The sequence below is a fragment of the Tursiops truncatus genome, chromosome 8, assembly GCF_011762595.2.
Source record: "Tursiops truncatus isolate mTurTru1 chromosome 8, mTurTru1.mat.Y, whole genome shotgun sequence".
NCBI lineage: Eukaryota > Metazoa > Chordata > Mammalia > Artiodactyla > Delphinidae > Tursiops > Tursiops truncatus.
In genome coordinates, this window is record NC_047041.1 from 92360375 (window position 1) to 92387496 (window position 27122).

The 27122-nt window shown below is 39.2% G+C and overlaps 1 protein-coding gene across 3 annotated transcripts in view; it reads left to right on the forward strand.

Annotated features, from left to right (window-relative positions):
• The window catches only part of HSD17B12 (hydroxysteroid 17-beta dehydrogenase 12), a 167881-nt gene that overhangs the window by 105061 nt on the left and 35698 nt on the right, over positions 1-27122 (forward strand). For all 3 annotated transcript variants that reach the window (XM_019948010.3, XM_019948011.3, XM_019948013.3), the window contains 2 exons: positions 16794-16858; positions 17705-17749. In XM_019948010.3, the coding sequence (XP_019803569.1) occupies positions 16794-16858; positions 17705-17749 (110 nt within the window). The remainder of the gene's footprint in view (positions 1-16793; positions 16859-17704; positions 17750-27122) is intronic.

Sequence of the window (27122 nt, forward strand, 5' to 3'; positions counted from 1 at the left end):
ATATAGAAAGTCTGCAGTGTGATTTTATGCACAATAGATAGATCTGTTAAGGATGAGGGTACATTGATATTTAGACCTAAGGGTTGATATTTTCCTGGGCCACATATGCTAATGGAACCACTGCTTTTGTAGTCCAGCCCCTTAGTAAATTGCAACCTGTGAGTCGGCAGTTTACACCCCTCTTTATTCATTCATTCATTCATTCATTCATTCGTCAGTCAATGAACTGGAGACAACAATGAACAGGAAAGCGCCTGGCTTTATGTAGTATAATGTTCTAAAGGGAAAGACAGCCCTAATCAAAAATAGTTACTTGTGGGCTAAGTGTTGAGATGAGGAGGGCAGGGTGTAATAAGAGGGTAAAAGGGATGATGGAGTTGATATGGGGAGAAATAATGGTGACTTGGCCTAGCCAGTGTTAGGAAAAAGGACGATTCCAGAAATAGGGAGTAGAGGAAGCAGGACTCTACTTGTGAGAGATTGCAAGAGAACTCATGATGACCTTCAGGCTTCTGGCTTGAACATCTGTGTCAATAGTGCCATCTAATGAAATGGGGAATCCTGGAGGAGGAGCCTTTTTGGGAATGAGGATCACTTAAGTTTGGGGTTCCTCTAGGATGTCCAAGTGGGGTTGTTAAGTCGATAGTGGACATATGGATCTAGGTTTTGGTAGAGCTCCTAACTAGAGATAGAGTTTGGAGGTAAGTCATCTCTGAGTAGTAATCTCACTGAAGAAAGGAAACTGGAGCTAATCCAAGGAGAATGGAGAGAAGGTAAAGAGAAAACTGGGGACGGAGCTCTCTGTTATCAAAGGCTGCCTGGAATGTATAGTGTGAAGGAGGGATAATTTTTTGCACAAGTTCAGCACTGTCCACTGGAAATATAATGCAAACCACACATTTAATTTGAACATTTCTAGTAGCCACATTTTTAAAAAGCAAAAAGGAACAAATGAACGAATTTTTATAATGTATTTTATTTTAACCCACTATATCCAAAATATTATCACTAACATGTAATCCACATAAAGTTTTTTGAAACATTTTGTATTCTTTTTCTCATACCAAATCCTCAAGTCTAGGGTGTATTTTACATTTATAACATATCTCAGTTCGGACTAGCTACCTTTTAAGTGTTCAGTAGCCACATGTGCCTAGTGATGGATATCTAGCTCTAGTTCATCTTGGCTGTCTCTCATCCTCAGTTTGTGCGGGAGAGCCGTAAATATAATTTCTAGGTTTTTCTTGTGCTTTAACATAGCTTTCAACCAGGGGCAATTTTGCAGCGTCTGGCAATGTCCAGAGACATTTCTGTTTGTCGCTAATTAAGGGGGGAGGAGGAGGAAGTTCTACTGGCCCCTGGTGGGTACAGGGCGGGGATGCTGCTAAACATCCCTCAGTGCACAGGACAGACTCCCCCAGCAAAGAATGATCAGTCTAAAATCTCAACAGTGCTGAGGTTGAGAAACCCTGCTTTGAAGTTATATTGTAATTAAATACTTCTGATTGAATACTTATGGAGACACACACACACATACACAGACAACTTAATTTTTGATTTCTAGGTTGGTTACAGATCAATAATAAAAATAATTATAGCTAATGTTTACATACTCCTTTAAAGTTTATAGCAGCACTTTCACATACATTATACTATTAATTGGCTATACATTTTGTTTTCTTTCTACTCTACCAGAACTGTCTCCTTAATCATAAGCTTTGTATAATTATATTGACATTTATTAGCAGATATATTGCATTGTAATTTTAATTTGTCAAGATTCTTGAGGAAACTATTAAAACACCTTTATGAGCTAAATTTTATCTTACTGCTAGGTCATATTTCAACTCAAATCTTACATTTCTTTCTCTAGTATGGGTATAACCCTCTAGAACTTGTGGGAGGCATCTGGTGTTGATGTTTTCTTTTTTTGTTTTGTTTTGTTTTGTTTTGTTTTTTTGCGGTACGCGGGCCTCTCACTGTTGTGGCATCTCCCGTTGCGGAGCACAGGCTCCGGACGCGCAGACTCAGCGGCCATGGCTCACTGGCCTAGCCGCTCCGTGGCATGTAGGATCCTCCCCGACTGGGGCACGAACCCATGTCCCCTGCATCGGCAGGTGGACTCTCAACCACTGCACCACCAGGGAAGCCCCGATGTTTTCTTTTTTTTTTTTATGATTACCTGGGCCTATAGCCCCTTCACTTTCTTTCTTCCCTTTTTCCTCCCCATCTATCTAATAAATAATCTTATTTATTCTCCTTCCTCGGAACTCTGCTTAATGTCAGTCTCACCTTTATAACATTCCCTAAAATAACAAACATGTACATTGATTTCTAGTAAGATTTAGCAATCCATATTAAGTCATAGGAAAGAATTTTGTCTACCGAGTATTAATGAAACCAGTAATGATAAAAAGAAACAAAAATCACCAAGGTACATTCCATTTGTTTGAATAGCACTAACCACTAAAGTATAGTCAGTGCTTAATAAAGAAAATTAATATTTTCAGAATTACAAAGGAAAATGCCAAAGCTATTGGTTCTGAAAGAAACATTGTTTTCAATAAGATAAGCAGAAAGAAAATGGCCATGAATTGTGTGAATTTGTGCTGAAAGGTCACCATCACTTGATAAGACTATAAATGCGTAAGGTTGAGACAATGAATTCTTAACCCTGGTGTGTAAAATAAGTAAGCATCTGCTGTCTTCTCTCAGGCAAAGGCCAAGAAACACAGATTTGAGAAAACTTAAAATACTTCAGCTATTTAGAGAAAATGACATCAGTGCTGCTTTCAATAAGCAAACAATTAGTTAACAAAATATGACTGCTATAATGCTCACTTGATTCCTCAAGAGAGACTCTCATGTGTGTTCCAGATTGGTTTGGAGGACTTCATACAATACATCGCAGGAGGCGTAAGTTACCAAGGCCAGGGGAGTAGCCTTGCATTTAGAAATATGCCACAGAGAATACTTTTTTCAAATTTCACTATGATTTTTTTAACTTTTAAAAAGTGGCATTCTTTATTCTAGAGGTAAAAATAGAAAGGTCCTCCTGGAAAAAGATAGTTACTTGTTTTGTGATTCATTTAAAAAAAAAATCAACCATAGCTTTATTCAAACTTTTAATTCATACTAGACCAAGAATTTCCCTATGCCAAGTGCTGTGAAGGTCCTCTCCACCCATACTATCATTATTATTATTTTTTAAACTTACTTATTTATTTATTTTTTGGCTGCCTTGGGTCTTTGTTGCTGTGCGTGGCCTTTTCTCTAGTTGCGGTGAGCGGGAGCTACTCTTCGTTGCGGCGCGCGGGCTTCTCATTGGGTGGCTTCTCTTGTTGCAGAGCACAGGCTCTAGGCACGTGGGCTTCAGTAGTTGTGGCTCGCGGGCTCTAGAGCGCAGGCTTAGTAGTTGTGGCGCACGGGCATAGTTGCTCCGCGGCATGTGGCATCTTTCCGGACAAGGGCTTGAACCTGAGTCGCCTGCATTGGCAGGCGGATTCTTAACCACTGTGCCACCAGGGAAGCCCATACTATCATTATTTATGTAACTTGTAGAGTCAAGAGAATCAGTTGGTACAGGGTGACAACCTGTGATGGCTTAGTTTCTTAGGCCTATTTGTTACCCATCAACTTTTTCCTGTCTCTACACAGTGCCCATAATTTTATTAGGAAGCATCATTTAAATAACAACAATATGTATAGATAATAAAAGTCAGTTGATTGCAAAGAGTCATTGATTGCAAAATCTGGAATAGACCTTTTTATTCTCTTTTCTTCCTATGCCCTTCATAAATGAATAATTGTTCTATTAATGTATTTGGTGGGTTATTTTTAAATTGGTATCCTTCCCTTCTAAGCTGAATGCAAAAATACCTCTTGATTATCCTTGCCTAAGCAACCTTATGGATTATGGGAAATACTTGGGAAGCATTTGTGTTCTGTTTTTCTCCCCTACAACCTAGTATTTCCCTGAATGTTCTGAGGTGGAGAATAGTTGAGTGTTGGGAATAAGTATCTTAAAAGATAGTTTGAGCAGAGATTAATAGTTAAGATCAGCCAACTCTATAACTGTTTATACTTAATTTTCAAAGCTTTTAAACAAAAGACCCAAGAGTATTTTTAGTTACTTGGGGAAAAGGACCAGTGATCTTCAAAATGGCAAACTCCCAGGTAATTAATTTGGTTGGGATCCAGAGATGGCTTCCTTATAGTTCAGTATCAAAGAAAGAGGAAGTAGATGCCTAGGAGAGGGAGCCGCAAGCCTACAGGAACTGGGTTGAGGAAAACTTTTCTAGGAACCCTGGGAAGGAAGAAATCTTGAGCGCACTGGGAAGTTATGTGGCTTTCCAGTCCCAATTGATGAAGGAAGTTACAAGTAGAAGAGTCTTGCTTCTTCAGAGGGTTTAAAAATATATAACGCTACAGATTATCTTCTTGCCCATTTCAGGAATTTTACTAATTAGAAATTAGTTTTAAATTGCCTTCTTTTGAAATGTAAATATCTCTGAAAGGGCAATGACATCTTCATTTACATCTTATCGGGATTAGTACATTCAGTTTACTGTCTCCTTGCTGGATCAGTCACCCTGAGGAAATCACTATTTTAGTTAACGAAAGACATGGAGAAATCATTTTGGAATGGAGAAGAGAGGCTTAAAGAGGAAACTGTAGTGGTAGGTTGGCGATCAGTTGGGTGCTGAGAGGGGACGAAAAATAGTAGGGCAAAATAAAGTTAGTTGAGAGAGCACCAATGATAAGTGTTTGGCAATACCCTCCTTCCTTTTTTTTACCTGTAGTCCAGGTATAAAATGACTCAGGCTCAAGAAAGGACAGAGGCTATTATTCTAACGTAGGTAGGAAAGGATTACAGGAGCATGGTAGGATGATAGTTTGCAGAGAGGGTGGAGTTTCTCTGTTATTCCACAGTATGATTTTTCATGCCTTCTAGGGGTGAGGATACTTCCCAAAACTTCCCCCTTGATTAAGGAGACAGTTCTGGTAGAGTAGAAAGAAAAAATGTATGGCCTCTTCCCTTATTTCTTTTTCTTCTCTGATTGCTATGGTTAAAACTTCCAAAACTATGTTGAATAATAGCAGTGAGAATGGGCAACCTTGTCTTGTTCCTGATCTTAGTGGAAATGGTTTCAGTTGTTCACCACTGAGGATGATATTGGCTGTGGGTTTGTCATATATGGCCTTTATTATGTTGAGGTAAGTTTCCTCTGTGCCTGCTTTCTGGAGGGTTTTTATCATAAATGGGTGTTGAATTTTGTCGAAAGCTTTTTCTGCATCTATTGAGATGATCATATGGTTTTTATCCTTCAGTTTCTTAATATGGTGTATCACATTGATTGATTTGCATATATTGAAGAATCCTTGCATTCCTGGGATACACCATGATCAAGTGGGGTTTATGATCCTTTTAATGTGTTGTTAGATTCTGTTTGCTAATATTTTGTTGAGGTTTTTTGTGTCTGTGTTCATCAGTGATATTGGCCTGTAGTTTTCTTTTTTGTGACATCTTTGTCTGGTTTTGGTATCGGGGTAATGGTGGCCTCGTAGAATGAGTTTGGGAGTGTTCCTCCCTCTGTGTTTGTGTTTCCTTATATTTTGGAAGAGTTTGAGAAGGATAGGCATTAGCTCTTCTCTAAATGTTTGATAGAATTCGCCTGTGAAGCCATCTGGTCCTGGGCTTTTGTTTGTTGGAAGATTTTTAATCACACTTTCAATTTCAGTGCTTGTGATTGGTCTGTTTATATTTTCTATTTCTTCCTGGTTCAGTCTCGGAAGGTTGTGCTTTTCTAAGAATTTGTCCATTTCTTCCAGGTTGTCCATTTTATTGGCATACAGTTGCTTGTAGTAATCTCTCATGATCCTTTGTATTTCTGCAGTGTCAGTTGTTACTTCTCCTTTTTCACTTCTATTTCTGTTGATTTGAGTGTTCTCCCTTTTTTTCTTGATGAGTTTCGCTAAAGGTTTATCAATTTTGTTTATCTTCTCAAAGAACCAGCTTTTAGTTATGGATCTTTGCCATTGTTTCCTTCATTTCTTTTTCATTTATTTCTGCTCTGATCTTTATGATTTCTTTCCTTCTGCTAACTTTGGGTTTTTGTTGTTCTTCTTTCTCTAATTGCTTTAGGTGTAAGGTTAGATTGTTTATTTGAGATTTTTCTTGTTTCTAGAGGTAGGATTGTATTGCTACAGACTTGCCAGTTAGAACTTCTTTTGCTGCATCCCATAGGTTTTGGGTTGTCATGTTTTCATTTTCATTTGTTTCTAGGTATCTTTTGATTTCCTCTTTGATTTCTTCAGTGATCTCTTGGTTATTTAGTAGCATATTGTTTAACCTCCATGTGTTTGTATTTTTTACAGTTTTTTTTGCTGTAATTGATATCTAGTCTCATAGCTCTGTGGTTGGAAAAAATACTTGATACTATTTCAATTTTCTTAAATTTACCAAGGCTTGATTTGTGACCCAAGATATGATCTATCCTGGAGAATGTTCCATGAGCACTTGAGAAGAAAGTGTATTCTGTTGTTTGTGGATGGAATGTCCTATAAGTATCAGTTAAGTCCATCTTGTTTGTGTCACTTAAAGCTTGTGTTTCCTTATTTATTTTCATTTTGGATGATCTGTCCATTGGTGAAAGTGGGGTGTTAAAGTCCCCTACTATTATTGTGTTACTGTCAATTTCCCCTTTTATGGCTGTTAGCATTTGCCTTATGTAATGAGGTGCTTCTATGTTGGGTGCATAAATGTTTACAATTGTTATATCTTCTTCTCAGATTGAGCCCTTGATTACTATGTAGTGTCCTTCTTTGTCTCTTGTAGTAGACTTTATTTTAAAGTCTGTTTTGTCTGATATGAGAATTGCTACTCCAGCTTTCTTTTGATTTCCATTTGCATGGAATATCTTTTTCCACCCCCTCACTTTCAGTCTGTACGTGTCCCTAGGTCTGAAGTGGGTCTCTTGTAGACAGCATGTATATAGGTCTTGTTTTTGTATCCATTCAGCCACTCTGTGTCTTTTGGTTGGAGCATTTAATCCATTTACATTTATGGTAATTATTGATATGTATGTTCCTATTACCATTTTCTTAATTGTTTTGGGGGTTTTTTTGTGGGTATTTTCCTTTTCTTGTGTTTCCTGCCTAGAGAAGTTCCTTTAGCATTTGTTGTAAAGCTGGTTTGGTGGTGCTGAATTCTCTTAGCTTTTGCTTCTCTGTAAAGGTTTTACTTTCTCCATCAAATCTGAATGAGATCCTTGCTGTGTAGAGTAATCTTGGTTGTACGTTTTTCCCTTTCATCACTTTAAATATGTCCTTCCACTCCCTTCTGGCTTGCAGAGTTTCTGCTGCAAGATCAGCTGTTAACCTTTTGGGGATTCCCTTGTACGTTTATTGTTGTTTTCCCTTGCTGCTTTTAATATTGTTTCTTTGTATTTAATTTTTGATAGTTTGATTAATATGTGTCTTGGCGTGTTTTTCCTTGGATTTATCCTGTATGAGGCTCTCTGTGCTTCCTGGATTTGATTGACTGTTTCCTTTCCCATATTAGGGAAGTTTTCGACTATAATCTCTTCAAATATTTTTCAGTCCCTTTCTTTTTCTCTTCTTCTTCTGGGACCCTTATAGTTCGAACGTTGGTGTGTTTAATGTTGTCCCAGAGGTCTCTGAGACTGTCCTCAATTCTTTTCATTCTTTTTTCTTTATTCTGCTCTGTGGTAGTTATTTCCACTATTTTATCTTCCAGGTCACTTATCCATTCTTCTGCCTCAGTTATTCTGCTATTGATTCCTTCTAGAGAATTTTTAATTTCATTTATTTTGTGTTCATCATTGTTTGTTTGCTCTTTAGTTCTTCTAGGTCTTGTATTTTCTCCATTCTATTTCCAATATTTTGGATCATCTTTACTATCATTACTCTGAATTGTTTTTCATGCAGACTGCCTACTTCATCTTCATTTGTTTGGCCTGGTAAGTTTTTTCCTTGCTCCTTCATCTGCTCTGTATTTCTCTGTCTTCTCATTTTGCTTAACTTACTGTGTTTGGGGTCTCCTTTTTGCAGGCTGCAGGTTCGTAGTTCCCGTTGTTTTTGGTGCCTGCCCCCAGTGGGTAAGGTTGGTTCAGTGGGTTGTGTAGGTTTCCTGGTGGAGGGGACTGGTGCCTGTGTTCTGGTGGATGAGGCTGGATCTTGTCTTTCTGGTGGGCAGGACCATGTCCGGTGGTGTGTTTTGGGGTGCCTGTAACCTTATTATGATTTTAGGCAGCCTTTCTGCTAATGGGTGGGGTTGTGTTCCTGTCTTGCTAGTTGTTTGACATGGGGTATCCAGCAGTGGAGCTTGCTGGTTGTTGAGTGGAGCTAGGTCTTAGCGCTGAGATGGAGATCTCTGGGAGAGCTCTCACCGATTGATATTACGTGGGGCGGAGAGGTCTCTGTGGTCCAGTGTCCTGAATTCGGCTCTCCCACCTCCAAGGCTCAGGCCTGACACCCAGCTGGAGCATCAAGACCCTGTCAGCCACACAGCCTGGTACGTGGGGAGTTTCTTGCCTTTTGGGGAGTCTGAGGTCTTCTGCCAGCATTCAGTAGATGTTCTGTAGGAGCTGTTCCACATGTAGATGTATTTTTTTTTTCTTTTTTGCGGTACGCAGGCCTCTCACTGCTGTGGCCTCTCCCATTGCGGAGCACAGGCTCCAGACGCGCAGGCTCAGTGGCCATGGCTCATGGGTCCAGCCGCTCCGCGGCATGTGGGATCTTCCCGGACCGGGGCACGATCCCATGTCCCCTGCATCGGTAGGCGGACTCTCAACCACTGCGCCACCAGGGAAGCCCTGTAGATGTATTTTTGATGTATCTGTGGGGAGGAAGGTGATCTCCATGCCTTACTCCTCTGCCATCTTGAAGGTCCTTCTTCTTTCCTATTTGTTGATTGATTCATCAGTCAGTCATACACTAACCCATTCAAGAAGTATAATTCCAGAGATATAGCAGTAAACAAAACTGATATTGTTTTTGGTTTCATAGAAGACAGCCAGTGAACAAGTAGTTGGGAATGTGTTGCATTTAATGACAGGGTATGTTACAAAGGAAGCTAAGAGTATTGGAGATGATTTCTCTGAGAAAGTAATATTTAAGTTGAGACCTGAATGCTGATTGACCCTGGGAGAAGAGATGTTTCCCAGTAGAAGAAACAGTATGTACAAAACAGTATGTACTCTGAGGTGAATGTGCTTGGCAAGTTGGAGGGACTGACAGAAGATATGTAAATCTAGAGCATGAATGCAAAGGGGATAGTGCTAGAGTCTGGAGATTAAGCAGCACCATATCCCAGAAGGCTTTAGAAAACCAGGTTGATATGTTTGGACTTCATTGGAAGGACAATGTAGACATTGTAGAGTTTTAAGCAGTAAATTGATATCATCCTAGAATTTTAGAGAGATCATTCTGACTCCCAAGTGGAAGGGGCAAGAATTGACACAAGGAGACCAGTAAGGTTATTTCAGCAATGAAATATAAGATGAGGATGGCTTATATTAGGATGATGGCAATGGGAATGGGTAGAAGTGAATTGACTAGAGACATGTTTAGGAAATAGAAATAGGACTAATTTCTGATGAGGTCCTCATCAGAAGTCTTGTCTGACAGAAGGATAATGGTAGTTTGTTGTTTTTAATTATTATTGCCAAGCTTCATTAAGTATTTTTTATATGCCACGCATCATGCTAATGAATCTCATTTAATCCCCAACAATCCTATAAGGTAGATATTAATATTTCTGTACCCATTTTACAGACAGAAAACAGGCTTACAGTGATTCAATGCATCGTCCAGGGTTATACAATTGCTAATTAGCAACCTCCAGGTCAGCTTGAGCAACTGGCTGCTGTTTCTCTAAGACAGGAGACTGTGAGCCAGGACAGTTCTGTAGAGAAGAATGATGATTTCGTTTTGGGTTATGTTAAACTTGAGAGAGCTGTGAGAAAGCCAAGTGGAGTTTCAAGTAGACAGTGGCATGTGGTATAAATGCCCTCCTTTGTGTTGAATGAAGCACAAGCCTGATGTAGCCAATCATGGCAAGCAGAATAGGTACATGGAATTTTTAGGAGATGGATCAGGAACATTATTAGACTAGGTATAGTGTCTTATAGTTCCATTAGATGTATTGACTGGGATTGGATTTCCAAAGTGAGAATAAGACTTTGAATTCATATGTATTTCCTTTTATTCGAAAACCACTAACGGTATTAATGAAAGCAAAACCTTTAACTTAAAACTGGGTAATTAGCTGTGATTTCAGAAATGTAAGTAGAACCGTAATTCATGAAATTGATACGTATTCCTCCCGTTCGCTGAGATTTAACTACCAACCTTCTGCCATCCTTCTTTCCTCATCCTCTCTTCCAGCTTTATGTATGGCAAATCTTATGTGGTTTTGTAATGAGCGTCACGTAGCAATTTATAATTAAACAGCTGAGGTGAAATGTTCTGTTGTGTTGCTTCTGACTGGATCTTAATTTTTCAATTTCTGAGTAAAAGTGCTGCAGATTTAAAGCCTTGTAAACTCTCTTTTATTTAGAAATTGCTACTCGCAAGTGTAGGAAAACTGTAAAGTTTGCAAAATGTTTTACTTGGTGTTCCAAATATCATCTGTCAAAGTATGAACATGTGCTAGCTACAGCAATATGTTAAATAAGGCAAAGAAGAAATTTTCTTTGCATCACTTTCCAAACTCTGCAGACTGTAAGATTAGATCCTCTCGAATGAAGTAAAGAGGGTAAAGGAACAATTAGGATAAATTCAATCAGTATAAAGTTATTCTGGTTAACTGTTGCCTAGAGCTCTCTTTTAGAAGGATCTCTCCACTTCAGTGCTGGTCGCGAACAGTAAAAACAGAGAGACCTTGGTTGTCTTGCTGCAGCCCCTATGGTAGTGTTGGGTGCAAAATAGGAGTTCAGTGAATACTTGTTGAATAAATGACCACACAGCAATAACAACTCTTTCTCCTCCATTTATTAACATACTAGTATGTTCCAGGCATTGGGTTAGAGATGTTATGCATATTATCTCATTTAATTCTTATCCCTATTTTATATATAAAGGCGATGAGGAAACTGAGGCTTGTTGGGGTGAAGTCACCCGCATCTTGTTAAGATCTGGTAGTAGTAGAGCCAGGACTGAAACCTGGGTCTATTGGACTCCAAGATCCATCCCCTCCTAGTTCAAAAGCTTAAGACAGGAGGTATTTCTCCCTACTTGTGCTGTTACTTTGGTCTATATTTTTATTTTTTTTAATTTATTTTATTTTTTTGGCTGCATTGGGTCTTCGTTGCTGCATGCGGGCTTCCTCTAGTTGTGATGAGCGGGGGCTACTCTTCGTTGCGTTGTGCATGCTTCTCATTGCGTTGGCTTTTCTTGCTGTGGGGCTCTAGGCGTGCGGGCTGCAGTAGTTGTGTCGTGTGGACTCAGTAGTTGTGGCTTGCGGGCTCTAGAGTGCAGGCTCAGTAGTTGTGGTGCACGGGCTTAGTTGCTCCGCGGCATGTGGGATCTTCCCCCGACTAGGGCTCAAACCCGTGTCCCCTGCATCGGCAGGCGATTCTTAACCACTGCGCCACCAGGGAAGCCCCTACATTTTAAAAATTCAGTATATTTTGAAATATAGTGAGGTAACATTTTTAAAAATTCATTTTTATTAGCGAACTCTAATAGGTTTTCCATTTCTCTAGGCTTTATATGGGCGCTTGAACTGTATTAGTGTATCCAACTACAAATGTGACCAAAATGTAAACTTACTATAATATTTTCTACTTTGATATGATAAGGAAATACAGAAGACTTTGCATTATTTCATATATATTAGGAAGCCCAACCATTAGGCAGTGTTTTTTTTTTTTATGTCTTTATTGGAGTATAATTGCTTTAAAATGGTGTGTTAGTTTCTGCTTTATAACAAAGTGAATCAGCTATACATATACATATATCCCCATATCTCCTCCCTCTTGCGTCTCCCTCCCACCCTCCCTATCCCACCCCTCTAGGTGGTCACAAAGCACCGAGCTGATCTCCCTGTGTTATGCGGCTGCTTCCCACTAGCTATCTGTTTTACATTTGGTAGAGTATATATGTCCATGCCACTCTCTCACTTCGTCCCAGCTTACCGTTCCCCCTCCCCATGTCCTCAAGTCCATTCTCTACGTCTGCATCTTTATACCTGTCCTGCCTCTAGGTTCTTCAGAACCCTTTTTTTTTTTAGATGCCATATATATGTGTTAGCATATGGTATTTGTTTTTCTCTTTCTGCCTTACTTCACTCTGTATGATAGTCTGTAGGTCCATCCACCTCACTGCAAATAACTCAATTTCGTTTCTTTTTGTGGCTGAGTAATATTCCATTGTATATATGTGCCACATCTTCTTTATCCATTCATCTGTTGATAGGTTGCTTCCATGCCCTGGCTATTGTAAATAGAGCCGCAGTGAACATCGTGGTACATAACTCTTTTTGAATTATGGTTTTCTCAGGGTATATGCCCAGTAGTAGGATTGCTGGGTCATATGGTAGTTCTATTTTTATTTATTTATTAATTTAATTTATTTTATTTTGCGGTACGTGGGCCTCTCACTGTCGTGGCCTCTCCCATTGTGGAGCACAGGCTCCGGACGCGCAGGCTCAGCGGCCATGGCTCACGGGCCCAGCTGCTTTGCGGCATGTGGGATCTTCCCAGACCGGGGCACGAACCCGCGTCCCCTGCATCGGCAGGCGGACTCTCAACCACTGCGCCACCAGGGAAGCCCCTATTTTTAGTTTTTTAAGGAACCTCCATACTGTTCTCCATAGTGGCTGTATCAATTTATATTCCCACCAACAGTGCAAGAAGGTTCCGTTTTCTCCACACCCTCTCCAGCATTTATTGTTTGTAGATTTTTTGATGATGGCCATTCTCACTGGTGTGAGGTGATAACCTCATTGCAGTTTTGATTTGCCTTTCTCTAATGATTAGTGATGTTGAGCCTCCTTTCATGTGTTTGTAGGCAGTGTATTTTTAAACCACCTTGATTTCTTATGTCTGATTAATCTGGAAAAGGTAGCCAGTGAAGGTGGTCTCTGTGTGGTTACCCATATCTGTTATTATTATGTTTGTTCAGATGGACTTTTATTCTCTACTAATCTATTGTCATTTGCTCCTCCCGCATGCCCAACCCAGATACCAAAAATCTAATTTCCTAATGACATCATTATCTCTATAGCAGCTGGTTTTGATAAAGGATTCTAAGTCCAGTGAGGTCAGAAGCAGCAGCAAATGAATTTAGAAGAAACAAATCTTGTGTATGTTCTTGTCATTTTTAAAAAGTGTGAGATGTGGAAGTGATTTTTAAACAGTAGTATGATGTAATTTAGAATATATATATATATATATATATATATATATATATAACATTCAGAAATACTCTGTGTATTTTCTGAGTCTAAAGTACTATACATATCAGTATTGGTGTTTAAGAAAGTTCTGGATGGCGAACGTGGAGAGCACTGCTGAACATGGCGCGCTGGTAGTTCCTCCCTGCGAGGATCTCGCCACCTCCTTCTTTCCACTTACCTGTTGTTGTTCTTGGTCTGTGTTCACCTCTGTTCTCCATCTGCCTCACCTCTTCTGTTGAGCTCCTTCCAATCTTGGAACTCCACTGAGAAACTGATGGGAAGTAGTTTATATGTTCATGGTCCTGTGGTGGTTGGAATTCTGAGATTATATGGACATACCTCGTTTTCTGAAAGACATGGTGTGTTACACGAGTTAAAAGGCTTTTTCAGGTCATTGAACAGAAAATGTTCAATCTGTCTCTGGTGCCTCACTTGAAGTATTCAAGAAAACTCACTAGTGAACAGATATTTAATGCCAATTTAAAATGCTACCATTTAAGAGGGATTTCAACTATCTGAAAAATGTTGGAGCAACTTGTGGCATTGTTTGGTTTGGTGAATCCTATAGTGAATCCTCTAATATAAGAAGATGGCATTGCATGCACCCATTCTAAATGAGATTAAATTATAATGGAAATATTTCCATCCTTCCCTCCTACCCAAAGCCTGTTTTCTTCCTTTTCCAAGTCCCTGAAAGCTTTCCGCCTGCTGTTTGGCTGTTGCTGCCACCTAATGTCTCAAAATAAAATTGCAATGAGTTTGCCTTTTCCAAAAGATTCACATTATTGTGCAATTTATGGAAATAACTGTTTGAGAGCAACAGTTGTTTTTCTTTAACTCTTAAATAATAGCACCCTGAAGTGATTACTTATTGTGAAGACAATATGGGTAGCATATATTCCACTAGTAAATGTGCAGCTAATAAAGCAGGAAGGGATTTAAGAGTCCTAGTCCCTAGTAAAGGACAACTTGCCAGTGTGACCTTGACGTGTACTTCCCTTCATAAAATCAGGCTCATTGCTCTGAAAGATCTGTTCTAGCTTTAACACCTTTTTCTTTTCTGTGTGTAATTTTGGTTATAAAAGTATAACCCTTATACCTGATGCTGTTTATTTCTTTGGGTTAACGTTCTCAGTGTTGACTGTGTTTTCTTTTAGAGTTGTGTTAAATAGATGGTCACGTTTTCACTGTATGAGTAGATAGCTTTGATGGCTTTCCTTTGCTCGATTAGCAGAGACAGATCTGAAGATTTTCTGTTGTAAATACAGCCTTACCCAGAGTAACACTTCCTTGCTTGCTTAGTTATGTGTGGGCTTCTTTACCTTGACTTTGGCCTTGTAACAGAAGTTGCAAAGATTGCAAAGTTAACTGTGCTGCTTACAGAGTTCCTGGATATTTTTCTTTAATCCATATCTGGACTTCAAATATTTATAATTACACTATTCAATTTTCTTTACAGTTTTGAAATAGAGCATTAGTATTTCCATGGGCTAGAAAGAGATCTGAAGATAGAAAGTTTTCTAGATACAGGAGAGTGAAAAGAGATGGAGTTTGCTGTATGTGACAGCATCTTCTTTATTTTATTTTTAAAATAATATTTATTTGTTTATTTGGCTGCGCTGAGTCTTAGTTGTGGCACGTGGGATCTTTTAGTTGCGGCATGCAGGATCTTTTAGTTGCGGCATGTGGGATCTAGTTACCTGACCAGGGATCGAACCCAGGCCCCCTGCTTTGGGAGTGTGGAGTCTTAGCCACCGGACCACCAGAGAAGTCCCCGACAGCATTTTCTTAAAATCATGAAGAATGTTACAATTTGGCAAAAACCTTTCCTTGAGGATTCTGTCATCTTAAACTGACTTTGTAAAGAATATTTTGTTTATGGATAGTGTTTTAACAGATATTTTGGTTGTTGCTGTTTCTCTTAGTAACATTGTAAATAAGACATTCATCCTTTATAATTCTGTAGATGGTTAAGACAAAGTTGAATGAACATAAACCCTCACCTTCAACTAGTTTTGGCTTAACTGTTAACAGATCTTTTATAGAATTGATTCCTAGACCGCTGGTGGGTGGAGAACCTTTTGAATAAAATAAAAATGGATTTGAACCTGCTATTATTTTTTTGTTTAGATACCATCCCTATTCAGATGGGCAAGAATCTGAATTAAATACAGTTTGCTTTGCTACTGTCCTTTGCCTACAGACTTTTCAGACAGGTTTCAGTGATCTTGTTCAAGCCATCCTGACCGAATTGTACCAGTAAAATCTTGAGACTCAGCCTGAAGTGACTGGCGTACTGCTAAATATAGAACTCTTATTGCTTTGAACTGCTAATTTTGTTAGTCTATTGAAAAAGTTACTATTACTACCATCAGGTTTATCAGGCCCAATTCCTTATAAGCTTGAGCAGAACGACCAGAATTTCATTATCTTTTTGCTGCTGAAACCTTTCCTTTCTGATGCTCTACAGTTTTATTAAACATTGCTGTCAGATTTCTGTTTATTATCCAATTATTACTCACAGTTTTTCCTGAACTGAATACTGAATGAAGGCATAGGATGGCTTTAAAGTACTGGTTAAGAGCCTAGCCTCTGAAGTCAAATTTCCTGAGTTTGAATCCTAGCCTTACGTTGCTCTATGATCTTGCGCAAGTTATTTAACCGCTGTGAACTTCAAGCCTTCCCGCGTATCCCAGATGAGGTCTGGGACAGGCTCCCATAGCACTCTGTACTTTGCAATGAAATAATTGTTTTAATCCTTTTTGTTTAGTGCCTTTCTCTTCCTACTGGATAGTTTGCTCCATGATGCCAGAAACTGCCTTTTTCTTTATGGTTTTTCTAGTTCCTGACACGTCTTGCACATAGATGAATGGTAAATTTTGTTGAATGATTAAATGAGCTCTCATTTAAGAGGTAAAGAAACTGAGATGTGTATCATGCGTGACTTACCCCAATTCATACATTTTCTGAAACAGTTATAAGTAGAACTCAAGTTTCCGGTCTCCTACATAATAGTACTTTCCACTCTTTCTATTACACTATGAAAATTGAAGATCTAGAGAGGGGTTAAGCAATACCTACAAATAATTGTGTTACAGAGGCAGAATACACACATACTTAAAGGGGCTAGGGAAGTTGAGAGGCAAATAAAAAGTCCTTTTGCCAGGGGTTGGGTATAGAAGGGCTTAATGAAGGAGGAAACATTTGAACTGTCCCTACAGGTAGATTTTGGACAGGTCACTCTAGACATAAACAGCATTTTATGTAATTGTATGTATCATCTTAGTCTTGATATCTTTAATCTCTTTTTTTTTTCAGTAAATCTCTAAAATGTATATTTTAGCCAGCTAATGATCTTGTCTTATTTCAGTGAACAATGTGGGAATATCATATGAGTATCCGGAATACTTTTTGGATGTTCCTGACTTGGACAGTGTAAGTCGTTCTTTATAGATTATGGTCACAAAAAGAATGCACGTAGATGTGTGTGAGACAATATGGTATAACGTTCGGGCTCTGAGCACTAGAGTCCAACTAACGGCTGAGGTTCACACCCTGGTCCTTCTACTCTACCTGAGTTACCTGGGGAATGACCCGACCATACTTAGTCTCCATTCTCCTGTCTGTAGAATAGGCAGCTTTACAGAGATGTTAGAAGGATTGAATGAGAAAATATTTATCACCTCATTTGTACAGGGCCAGCTTCAATAATAGCTCCAGTTTTTTATTATCACTTTTATTATATCAAAACAGCTCTGTTTAAGTATCAGGATTCTAAACATCAATTTAAAAACCATAAATGTGTAATATCAATATAAAGCAATATGGTTGATTGAGATAAACTAGCTCTACCAAAATGAAAACTATATCCTTGATGCATGTATAATTCTTTAATAAAAACTAGAAAAGCATATCATTGAAGGAATATGTAAATTTAAAGAAATTATTGAAAATCTTAGATTCAATAATTTCTCCTTTCCATGTTAGCAGAGAGGAAACTGCATATTTATTTTAGGTTTAGTATGTCTTTTTGCTTGCACATTTCACTTGTACATATACCTTGAATTTTGTATATTAGTATGAATTGCTGCATTTGGTAAAGAAGTACTATAACACAGAGTAAAATAAAATCTGCCTCTTTGCCCCAACTGCTCTCATTTTCCAAGTTCTTTATTGTATCTGGGGAAACTTTCAATGCATCTCTGGATCACTTACATATGTATCTAATATGGTTACTTCCATGATCAAATCTATATAAAATTATCAATATTTCTTTTGCAGACCATCAAGAAACTGATAAATGTTAATGTTCTTTCTGTTTGCAAGGTAAGCATCTTCTTTATAAATATGTCATCTTCTTTTGTTTTTTTTCTATTTAAAAACACTGAATCAGTTTGTTCATTTCAGTCAGCTCTTGTTTTGATGTAAGTACATATTCCAGATGAAAGCGATCTATTTCCTCTGTCTTCAGGAAATAGAACTAAATGCCAAACAGGTGTCTGTATAGTTTTACTTTTTAACAAATGAACATTTATTAAATGCCTCCTATACGCAAGCACTGTAGTAGGCCCTGGGACTATACAAACTAACTTAGGCTGAAGATAGATTGTTTTACAAAGTTTTCATCTACATATAATTCATCACTGATAAATTGTTTCCATTCCATATCCCCTGTGGTCTACTTAAGGTGATGAGCTAAAGGTTGTGGGAAAGCATTGTATGGGGAGTGTGGGACCATAGGGTAATGAGAGTGATTTTTATTAGCCACACATGAAAACTACTCTCATTTCTAGTTGCTAGGCATTCATTATAGCCATGTCGCTCGTATATGCCAACAAAAGACACCACAGCTAATATATGATAAAAGGACGAATAGCTAGGAAGTATGAGCATCTGAACACCATTCACCCCCCCCCCCTTTTTTTTTTTTGGTCACACTGTGCGACACGCAGGATCTTAGTTCCCTGACCGGGGATCAAACCCCTGCAGTGGAAGCATGGAGTCCTAACCACTGGATTGCCAGGGAATTCCCATTTCCCCTTCTATTTTAACAGTAACTACAATGAGATATCACACCTTGATTATACATACCAGACCAGAAGAAAATACTGCCTGAGGCAGAATTTCCATACGTAATGTTGGGTAGTTTAAATTTGAACATAGTGTTGGAAAAGCCTAATTATTTTCATTAACTCTTATATACTAATTTAAGAAAACCAAAAAAACATTTAGCTCCAAAGTATTAGAAGTGACCAGATAAATATAAATAAGAACGTAATTATTAATTTTTACTCAATGGCGTAGTCTTGATCCTTTTTTCTATTGTGATATTTAAAAGAAAAGCTCTCCTTGGGTCTTCATTTCCTGAGAAATCATAACCCTTACATGGTTGATTTCAAGTTAAAGGACCCTAAAATCTTAACCCTTGGTCGGCTTTTCCTATATGGCCGTGCTTCTCCCTGTGTAACATATATGTTGCTTTTAAAGTATGTAGTTAATTCAGTCTTTATAATTTCAGTCTTTAGCAATGTGGTTGATTCAGGGAAACCAGCTCCACCAAAAAGAAAGCTGCATTGTGGATGCATGCACACTGTGTAGCATTTGGTAGCTTGCTACCTAAAGGCACCTCTAATGAATCATATTGTAATATGACAAATAATTTTATAAAACAAATAATCGCTGTATCTCTTCGTTGTTGTTATTAACCAAGATTTTTTCTCAAGTAGTTTGTGAGGCAGACTATCAATACAAACAGGTGCATCTGTGATTAGCTTTGGATCAAGTCCCACATGCAGAAAATTAATGCTTTTAAAATGTGGTTAAGGGGACTTCCCTGGTGGCGCAGTGGTTAAGAATCTGCCTGCCAATGCAGGGAACACAGGTTCGAGCCCTGGTCCGGGAAGATCCCACATGCCGCGGAGCAACTAAGCCCGTGTGCCACAACTACTGGGCCTGCACTCTAGAGCCCGCGAGCCACAACTACTGAGCCCGCGTGCCACAACTACTAAAGGCCGCGTGCCTAGAGCCCGTGCTCTGCAACAAGAGAAGCCACCGAAATGAGAAGCCCGCTCGCCGCAACTAGAGAAAGCCTGCGTCCAGCAACAAAAACCCAGTGCACCCAAAAAATAAAGAAATTAAAAAAAACAAAGCAAAACAAACAAAAAATGTGTTAATGTGCATGTATCTGTATAGTTTTAAAGGTATTTCCCTTGGCTTACTATGTAAATGTAATCGTGCTTCAATAATCTGTATGAGGTTTCAAGTTAATTAAATAACTCCTTCATTTACTAGTTATATGGCCTTGAGTGAATTACTTACCCTCTGTGCTTCAGTTTTTCATCTGTAAATTAAGGATGATAATTCTCTTTACCTCACAGAGTTGTTTTGGGAATTAAACAAGGTAATATGTGTAAACCTCTTTAGAATAGTACCCAGATCATACTAAAGCCTCTAAAAAATGTTTCTATTACTTTGTTAAACTCAGAGGTGATAAAGATTTTTAGTAAACATGTACAACTGTTACTTTTTTAGCAAGCAAATTATTATTATTATTATTTTTTTGGCTGCATCGGGTCTTCATTTTGGCATGTGGGATCTTTTTGTAGCGGCGCATGGGCTCTTTGTTGCAGCACGCAGGCTTCTCTCTAGCTGTGGCTCACAGGTTCCAGAGCGCACGGGTTCTGTAGTTTGCAGCCTGCCAGCTCTCTCGTTGTGGCACTCAGGCTTAGTTGCCCCGCGGCACGTGGGATCTTAGTTCCCAGACCAGAAATCGAACACACATCCGCTGCATTGGAAGGCAGATTCTTTACCACTGGACCACCAGAGAAGTCCCATAGCAAGCAAATTTTTTGATCAAAATTAATATCACTTCTAGTCTATAGTTTGTTTTATGGTTTTGCCTTTTGAAATGACTGATTTGTACTATTGTTTTGATAATCTTTTCTAATACATTTGACCAAATGCTTAAAAATAATGAGAGTTAGAAAATAATGAGTGTTTTATTATGTACATGTGTTTCATAATATATTGTAATGAGTTAATCATGAAAAATATTTTCCAGTGTTTAAATCGTATTTTATAGAATTGTGGGATTTTAAAAAATATCTTTATTGGAGTATAATTGCTTTACAATGTTGTGTTAGTTTCTGCTGTACAACAAAGTGAATCAGCTGTATGTATACCTATATCCCCATATCCCCTCCCTCTTGAGCCTCCCTCCCACCCTCCCTATGCCACCCCTCTAGGTGGTCACAAAGCACTGAGCTGATCTCCCTGTGCCATGCAGCTGCTTCCCACTAACTATCTATTTTACATTTAGTTGTATATATATGTCAGTGCTACTCTATCACTTTGTGCCAGCTTCCCCTTCCCCTGCTGTGTCCTCGAGTCTGTTCTCTACATCTGTGTCTTTATTCCTGGCCTGCTACTAGGTTCATCAGTACCATTTTGTTAGATTCCATATATGTGCGTTAGCATCCGGTATTTGTTTTTCTCTTTCTGAACTTACTTCACTATGTATGTCAGACTCTAGGTCCATCCTATAGCATTGTTAATGCTAGCTCCAAATTAGTCTCCTGATAATTTTAATTCCTCTATCAGATAAACTGTGCAAAGTTTTTACTCTAGATACATTAGTATCTTCACCTGAGATCTCCTGCTTGTCAGTACTACTGTGTTTGTGTACCCTTACACTCTAAAACCCTGGCTTCCTCTGTCTCCCAAAACATGCATTTTCGGCTGGCAGTCTACAGAATAGTAGTGATAAAAGGCCAAGGTCCTGACCTTGATCTGTGAGAACCAGTCAGCTTGCTGTGCTCTGCAGTCACACACTGCATCCTTCAAGCAGCATCTGAGCACAGATCAGCGTGTGCTGGTGGTGGTCACCTCATGGCCCTGCTTAAAGATGAGTAGTACAGTGGCGGGAGATGTGGATGAAGCGCCACCAGTCCCACAGCACTGGAGAGGATCTTTCAGTTTTCTTTAAAGTAACGATGAAATAATAATGATGCACCAGTCCTAGTATCTTGACAAATTATAAAATGCTTCTCCCACCTCTTTATTCTTCCTCTTCCACTTTCTTTTTTTCCCATGGGCATGGATACTTTTTCCCACAAAATGAGTCAGAGACAAATGCCAACTTATTAAACATCATGCCCTATCATATTGTGAGCCATACTGATGGGAAGTATCACCAACAGAAGGGCTGGATATATGCTTAAAATTTTTATACGTGAACCTCTTTTTGCAAGTCATATCCCATTTACAAAGCACTAAGGGAGTTCGCTATTTAAAACACTTTTTTGTTAAGCCAAATAATCATCCTTTAATTTATCTTTCATGTAAATATGCATTTTCCTGTCCCTTTGTGATAGGTATTTTTAGTGGAAAAACAATTCAGAATTCTTGATTTATTCATCATGGAATTAGTAACATCTGGAGGACAGCCAATTAGTCTTCACTGTACTATAGGCAGGATCCGGGTCTTTACCATTTCTGTAACACAGTGGACTAGTGATCGTTCAGGTGTGGATATGGTTTGATCAAACAGCAGGAAGTGAGTGGTGTGCAGTGGCCAGAAAAGTAAATTAGGACATGATTGTGCAGGTCCTTGAGTGCTGTGCTCAAGAGGGCAGAGAGCCTTAAAGTAGAAACCAGGTATGATCTGGTGTACATTTTAGAAAGACAGTTCTAGTGGCAGCGGGGCCTGACAATGTGTATTTTATGGTGTGTGTGTTGATCTTGTACTGAGAAGGGGCATTCACCTTGATGGAGTTCTGTGTCTATCACTCCCAGGTTTAGTGTTCTTTCGTGCTGCTGTGATTTGCCCTATAGTATATTTTGATGAATTGTGCCTGTTGTCCTTTAGTTGACTGTGTTATGTTGCAGGCCCAGGGCTACATTTTCAGTATCAGTGGCTGTTTGGAGCCCTGGGGTAACTTAAAAGAAGATGAAAATTAGTCTGGCTCTAGAATCTTACAAGGTTTTCTGGTGGCTGGATATGTGGGGAACCAGGGCATGGATGTCTGCAGCCTAATGCCTTAATACATGTATCAAAAAAGGCTTATATGAGAAAGAGAACAACCTCTTCTCACCATCAATATTGGTCCAAGTTTTTTCTCCTCGCCAAACCACATGATAGGGGCTGACCGTCTGAGAAGTGTGCCAGGAAAGATTGGAAAAGTCAGCTTGCCCTTGTGACCTTGGGTTTGTGCCCCTAATTTGGAGATATTTCCTGGGTAGGGCCCAGCATCCGGTTGGAAGCCTGTGCTGCCTCATGAGTACTGACTGACCTGGCTTGACCTTCCTTCAGGCCCCGGATTAGTGCTTGGTCCATGTGTTCCCATCCTGTATCAATAGGTCAGATGATAAAAATCGTATCAGTCCCCCATTCCAATAGAGGAATAACAGAAGTGAAATATCCTGACCGAGGGAATTACAGGTCATCAGCAGATGAAGTGGCGATGAGTGGTCCCCAGAATATTGAGGAAGAAATATTAACAAGAAGAGTTGTGACTGTAGACCCCTGATGTTCAATTAAAGAGTCCAGATTAGCTCTCCCAGGCCTTTGTCTCCCCAGTTCCATCTGATTATTTCACTTTTCATCTTATCCAATAATTTAGGATTATTCCTTTCTTCTCTCTCAGTGACTGCTTAACTGGGCTTTCCCTTTACCAGGTTAGTTGAGGTAACCCAAGGGGTATTTAGAAGCCTTGTTGCTTGCTTTACAGTTTTGCTCTCAATACCTTCAGGGTTAAATTTAGTCTTGTTCTTATTCCCTGCAGAGCAGGAACGTGCCAAGGTGAGGAGAGCAGTGGTGTGGAAATTCTACATAGGTGACTGCTATGGCAGGTAGATCAGCCTTCAATTGGAAGTAAGGTCCTCCTAGCCAGGGCTTTTTTCCTTGTGATTTCAGATGTTCTGTGACTAAAATCTAAGGTAAGGCTTATTTCGCCTCAGGAACAATGACCTTCAGACCAGAAGTGAGGGAGTTTAGAGATAATTTTTTAAAATTTATTTATTTATTTATTTATTTTTGGCTGTGTTGGGTCTTCGTTTCTGTGTGAGGGCTTTCTCTAGTTGCAGCAAGCGGGGGCCACTCTTCTTCGCGGTGCGCGGGCCTCTTACTGTCGCGGGCTCTCTTGTTACGGAGCACAAGCTCCAGACGCGCAGGCTCAGTAGTTGTGGCTCACGGGCCTAGTTGCTCCGCGGCACGTGGGATCCTCCCAGACCAGGGCTCAAACCCGTGTCCCCTGCATTGGCAGGCAGACTCTCAACCACTGCGCCACCAGGGAAGCCCGGAGTTTAGAGATAATTAACCCTCCAGTTATTGAGCTACACCCTTCTACAGTAGTTTCAGTTTTATGCCTGGAAGGGGTTTCCATCTCAGAATATGGAGAGTTTGCAAATGAAATTGTTGTATTGCTATTGGTTATTATTAGAGAAATCATGGAAAATGGGGAACGTGCCACAACTCCAGAGACAGGTATATAGAAGTCCACTTTCAAACAGGTAGCACACTGAGCACCAATCCAAAGACAAGTTCTGAAGCAGATCTTCTTTGCATTGTTTGTTTCTGTTTTGAGATCATTTGTTTTAACATCTGCCACATTCGGTGTTGCCTTCCTTCTCTAGGCCTGACTTTCTTTGATTCCTTTAATGACAGACAGTTTGAGGACCTCAAGGCCCCATAGACTCTACACTCCTTTTCAAATGAACATGGCCCAAACCATATTACCTGCACTTCCCACAGTTTACCTAAGTCTTCTGAAGGTACTGGGCCCTGAAGCTGCAACTGGGCTTGGTGAATACAGCGTACGATAGAGAGTGGCCCTTCCTACACATGGATTCCTTAGGAGATTTCCAGACCATCATTCTGACAAATAGAGGGGATGTCCCAACCTTCTTTATTACCTTTCTTAGAACAGAGAAGGAGGTGGGTGGAGGTGTGACCCAAGGAAAAATTTATTAACAATTTCCACTTACAGTGAAGTACCACTGAGTTTTGTTTTAGTTGGGAATGGGGAGGAGGAGTATTAAGCAGGGGATCAGAATTTAGTTCTTCCTTCATCAGATAATCAGCCAAAGTGGAAACTTGAAACCACGTCTTATTAGGAGTGGTTGAAAGAACTAGAGATGTTTAGCATGGAGAAGGGTGACGTCACACGCAGGCACATGCGTGCACACACACATCTAATCAAGGCTAGTTAGCTCAGCCTCCTAAGTATTTTGCAGATCAACTCACTTTTTATCCCCAGTGATAAAAGGTGAGTTCCCTTCTGATTCTAGGCCAGAGGTTGCAAATCAGTTGTCTGTGGGCTGGATGTGCCTACCAACATATTTTGGTTGGCTCCAGCTGTGTTTTCATATTGGGACATTTCACACCCAAATTTCTAGCTTCTCTTGGGAAATATCTAAGACTAGGGTAACATAGACCTGAACTGCTGCATGGCAACAAGTGATTAGAGCTGAGTAACAGCTGAGCATGCTGAGTAATTAGGCCTGCACTCTCCAGGTTACCACAGTCCCCACTAGTCTGACTTATGCACTCATTTATGTTACCCACCTGGACCTTTTAGACATTGGAGTTCCTGTTCCCCTGTTCAGTAACTGCAAGTATTCAATCTGCTCAAACTGAATCATTGCTTGCTTGGTTGAGTTGAAGAATTTGAATGGCTTTGACTAGATCAATCTCTTCCATCCCCATGATTATCTGAAATCAAATCACTTGGAGTATGAGGCCCTTTGCATGCTTTTGAAAAGTCATTTTTTTTCTCATAATACCACTATGTATTCATTGTACGTCACTTAGCCATAATGCTATGCCCTGCCCATGGGATAGACAATAATAATAAATGTTTGGATGGATGGACAGATGGATGAAAAAACACAGAAGCGCTTGTTTACTTTTTCTTACATGGATTTGCCACTGGCATGTGACCAGTAGGGGGAGCCCTGTATTAATTTGGAAATCCTTCAGAAGAATCTCTGTTCAGCAGTCTAGTTGTATTTAATTTAGGGATTATGCTAAGAATTTATCCCCCCGACTCTGCCCCAAGAATTCAAGTTAACAACAGTAGGAAATTTATAAACTGCAGGAAGGAGAGTATGACCCTCACCATTGCCCCCACCCAGGGCTTTTCAGAACGAAGACATTCCAAGTTAATATCTAGAGTCTTTTAATCCACTTGAAAGCAGCTATCATTAAGCTCTTAAAAATTTCCAAATTTGGGGGCACATTTAGCCCTTAGAGTCTCATAGGAATGGGCTGCTTCAGGCACAGCCACAAAATGATGGGTTTGCCAAACTACATGACAACCACTCTTTCCATAATTTTCATCTTAAAAAATGAGGGAGTAGTTGGAGATTGGTTTTAAGGTCCTTTCCAGCTTCAAGTAAAGTTAGTTTATAGGAGAAATGCCTTATAAATGGGTGAAAATGTAAAAATCTCTTTGAGAACTTTAGGAATTATTTTCTCCTACCTAAATCTGTCACTTTTGGAGAAGTCAGCTTATTTGGGGACAACATAAGTAATAGAAACTCTTAGCATATTATAAAATGCTAAACTTAGAAAAACAGTATGTGATGGCATGTTTGTTCTTTTTGTTTAGAGTTTATAAATTATGGCTTTAGTTTCATTATAATTAATTGGCATTCAGTTCTCTGTTCTGGAAAGTTCTTTTTCTTTTGTTAATTATTTTAACAAAATCAAACCACAATTTATTATAAAAGGAAAAGTTTTTTATGGTGTGGGGCTGAATTTCAGGTTAAGTAATATGGGGTGAGGGGAAATGACAAGGAGGGCTCATAACTTCCACAAAGACTTAAACATTAATAGAGAAGAAAACCAAACAATGCTCAGAGATCTCAAAGCACTCTAAAAACTTTATCTCATTAAGCTTTTCACCCCCTGTGCAGTAAGTATTCTGTTAGCCATACAGGTGAGATTCTAAGAATTTCAATTAAGTTGTATTCTTGGTACCACAGAGCTCAAATTATACAGTTTGTCAAAGGAAATGTGTGCTGTGTCATTCTAGTGTGACTTCAGTGGAGTTACCACCTCATTTCTCCAAAACAGGCATAGTGTAACATCGTTGTTACTTTACGTAATTCTTTTCGCTATTATACTGTGATTTTAAAATTACTGCTAATGATTCCAGTTGAAAATTTGCTTAAGGCATTTGCATCTGTTTCCTTCTAATTTGTGTGGGTTCATTTTTCAGTTGCTTGAATTCAGATCCTGTTTACTCCAAGCAGGTTTCTCTGGGGTAGAGGGCAGGGCAGAAGTGGACAAAATGGCTATTTGTGGTGTCCTAATTATTTGTACTAATAGCCTGGATTCCTGGGGCTTTGCCCAGATTCTACAGCAAGTTGTTGCACTTCCTATTTATATGTAATGGTGATACAGGTGTCAATATTTGTTTTCTTATTTTACTAAAGTATCTTGAATTTTAATCTTTTCACTTGGGTTTTTAGTTATCTTTTTGAGCACTATACAGTAGTGTTTTCTCCATACTGTTTTCTCCAAAATATGACCAAACATCACAGGTTACATGATATTAAAAAAAAAAATGTATTCCTCATAAAATTTTACTTTTTTTGTAATAATTATCAAAGTTTAGATTATACTTACATTGTTTTGGTCAATTGTACACCTATAATGTTTGAAAAAATAAATCTTAAATAAAATTAATCTTAAAAA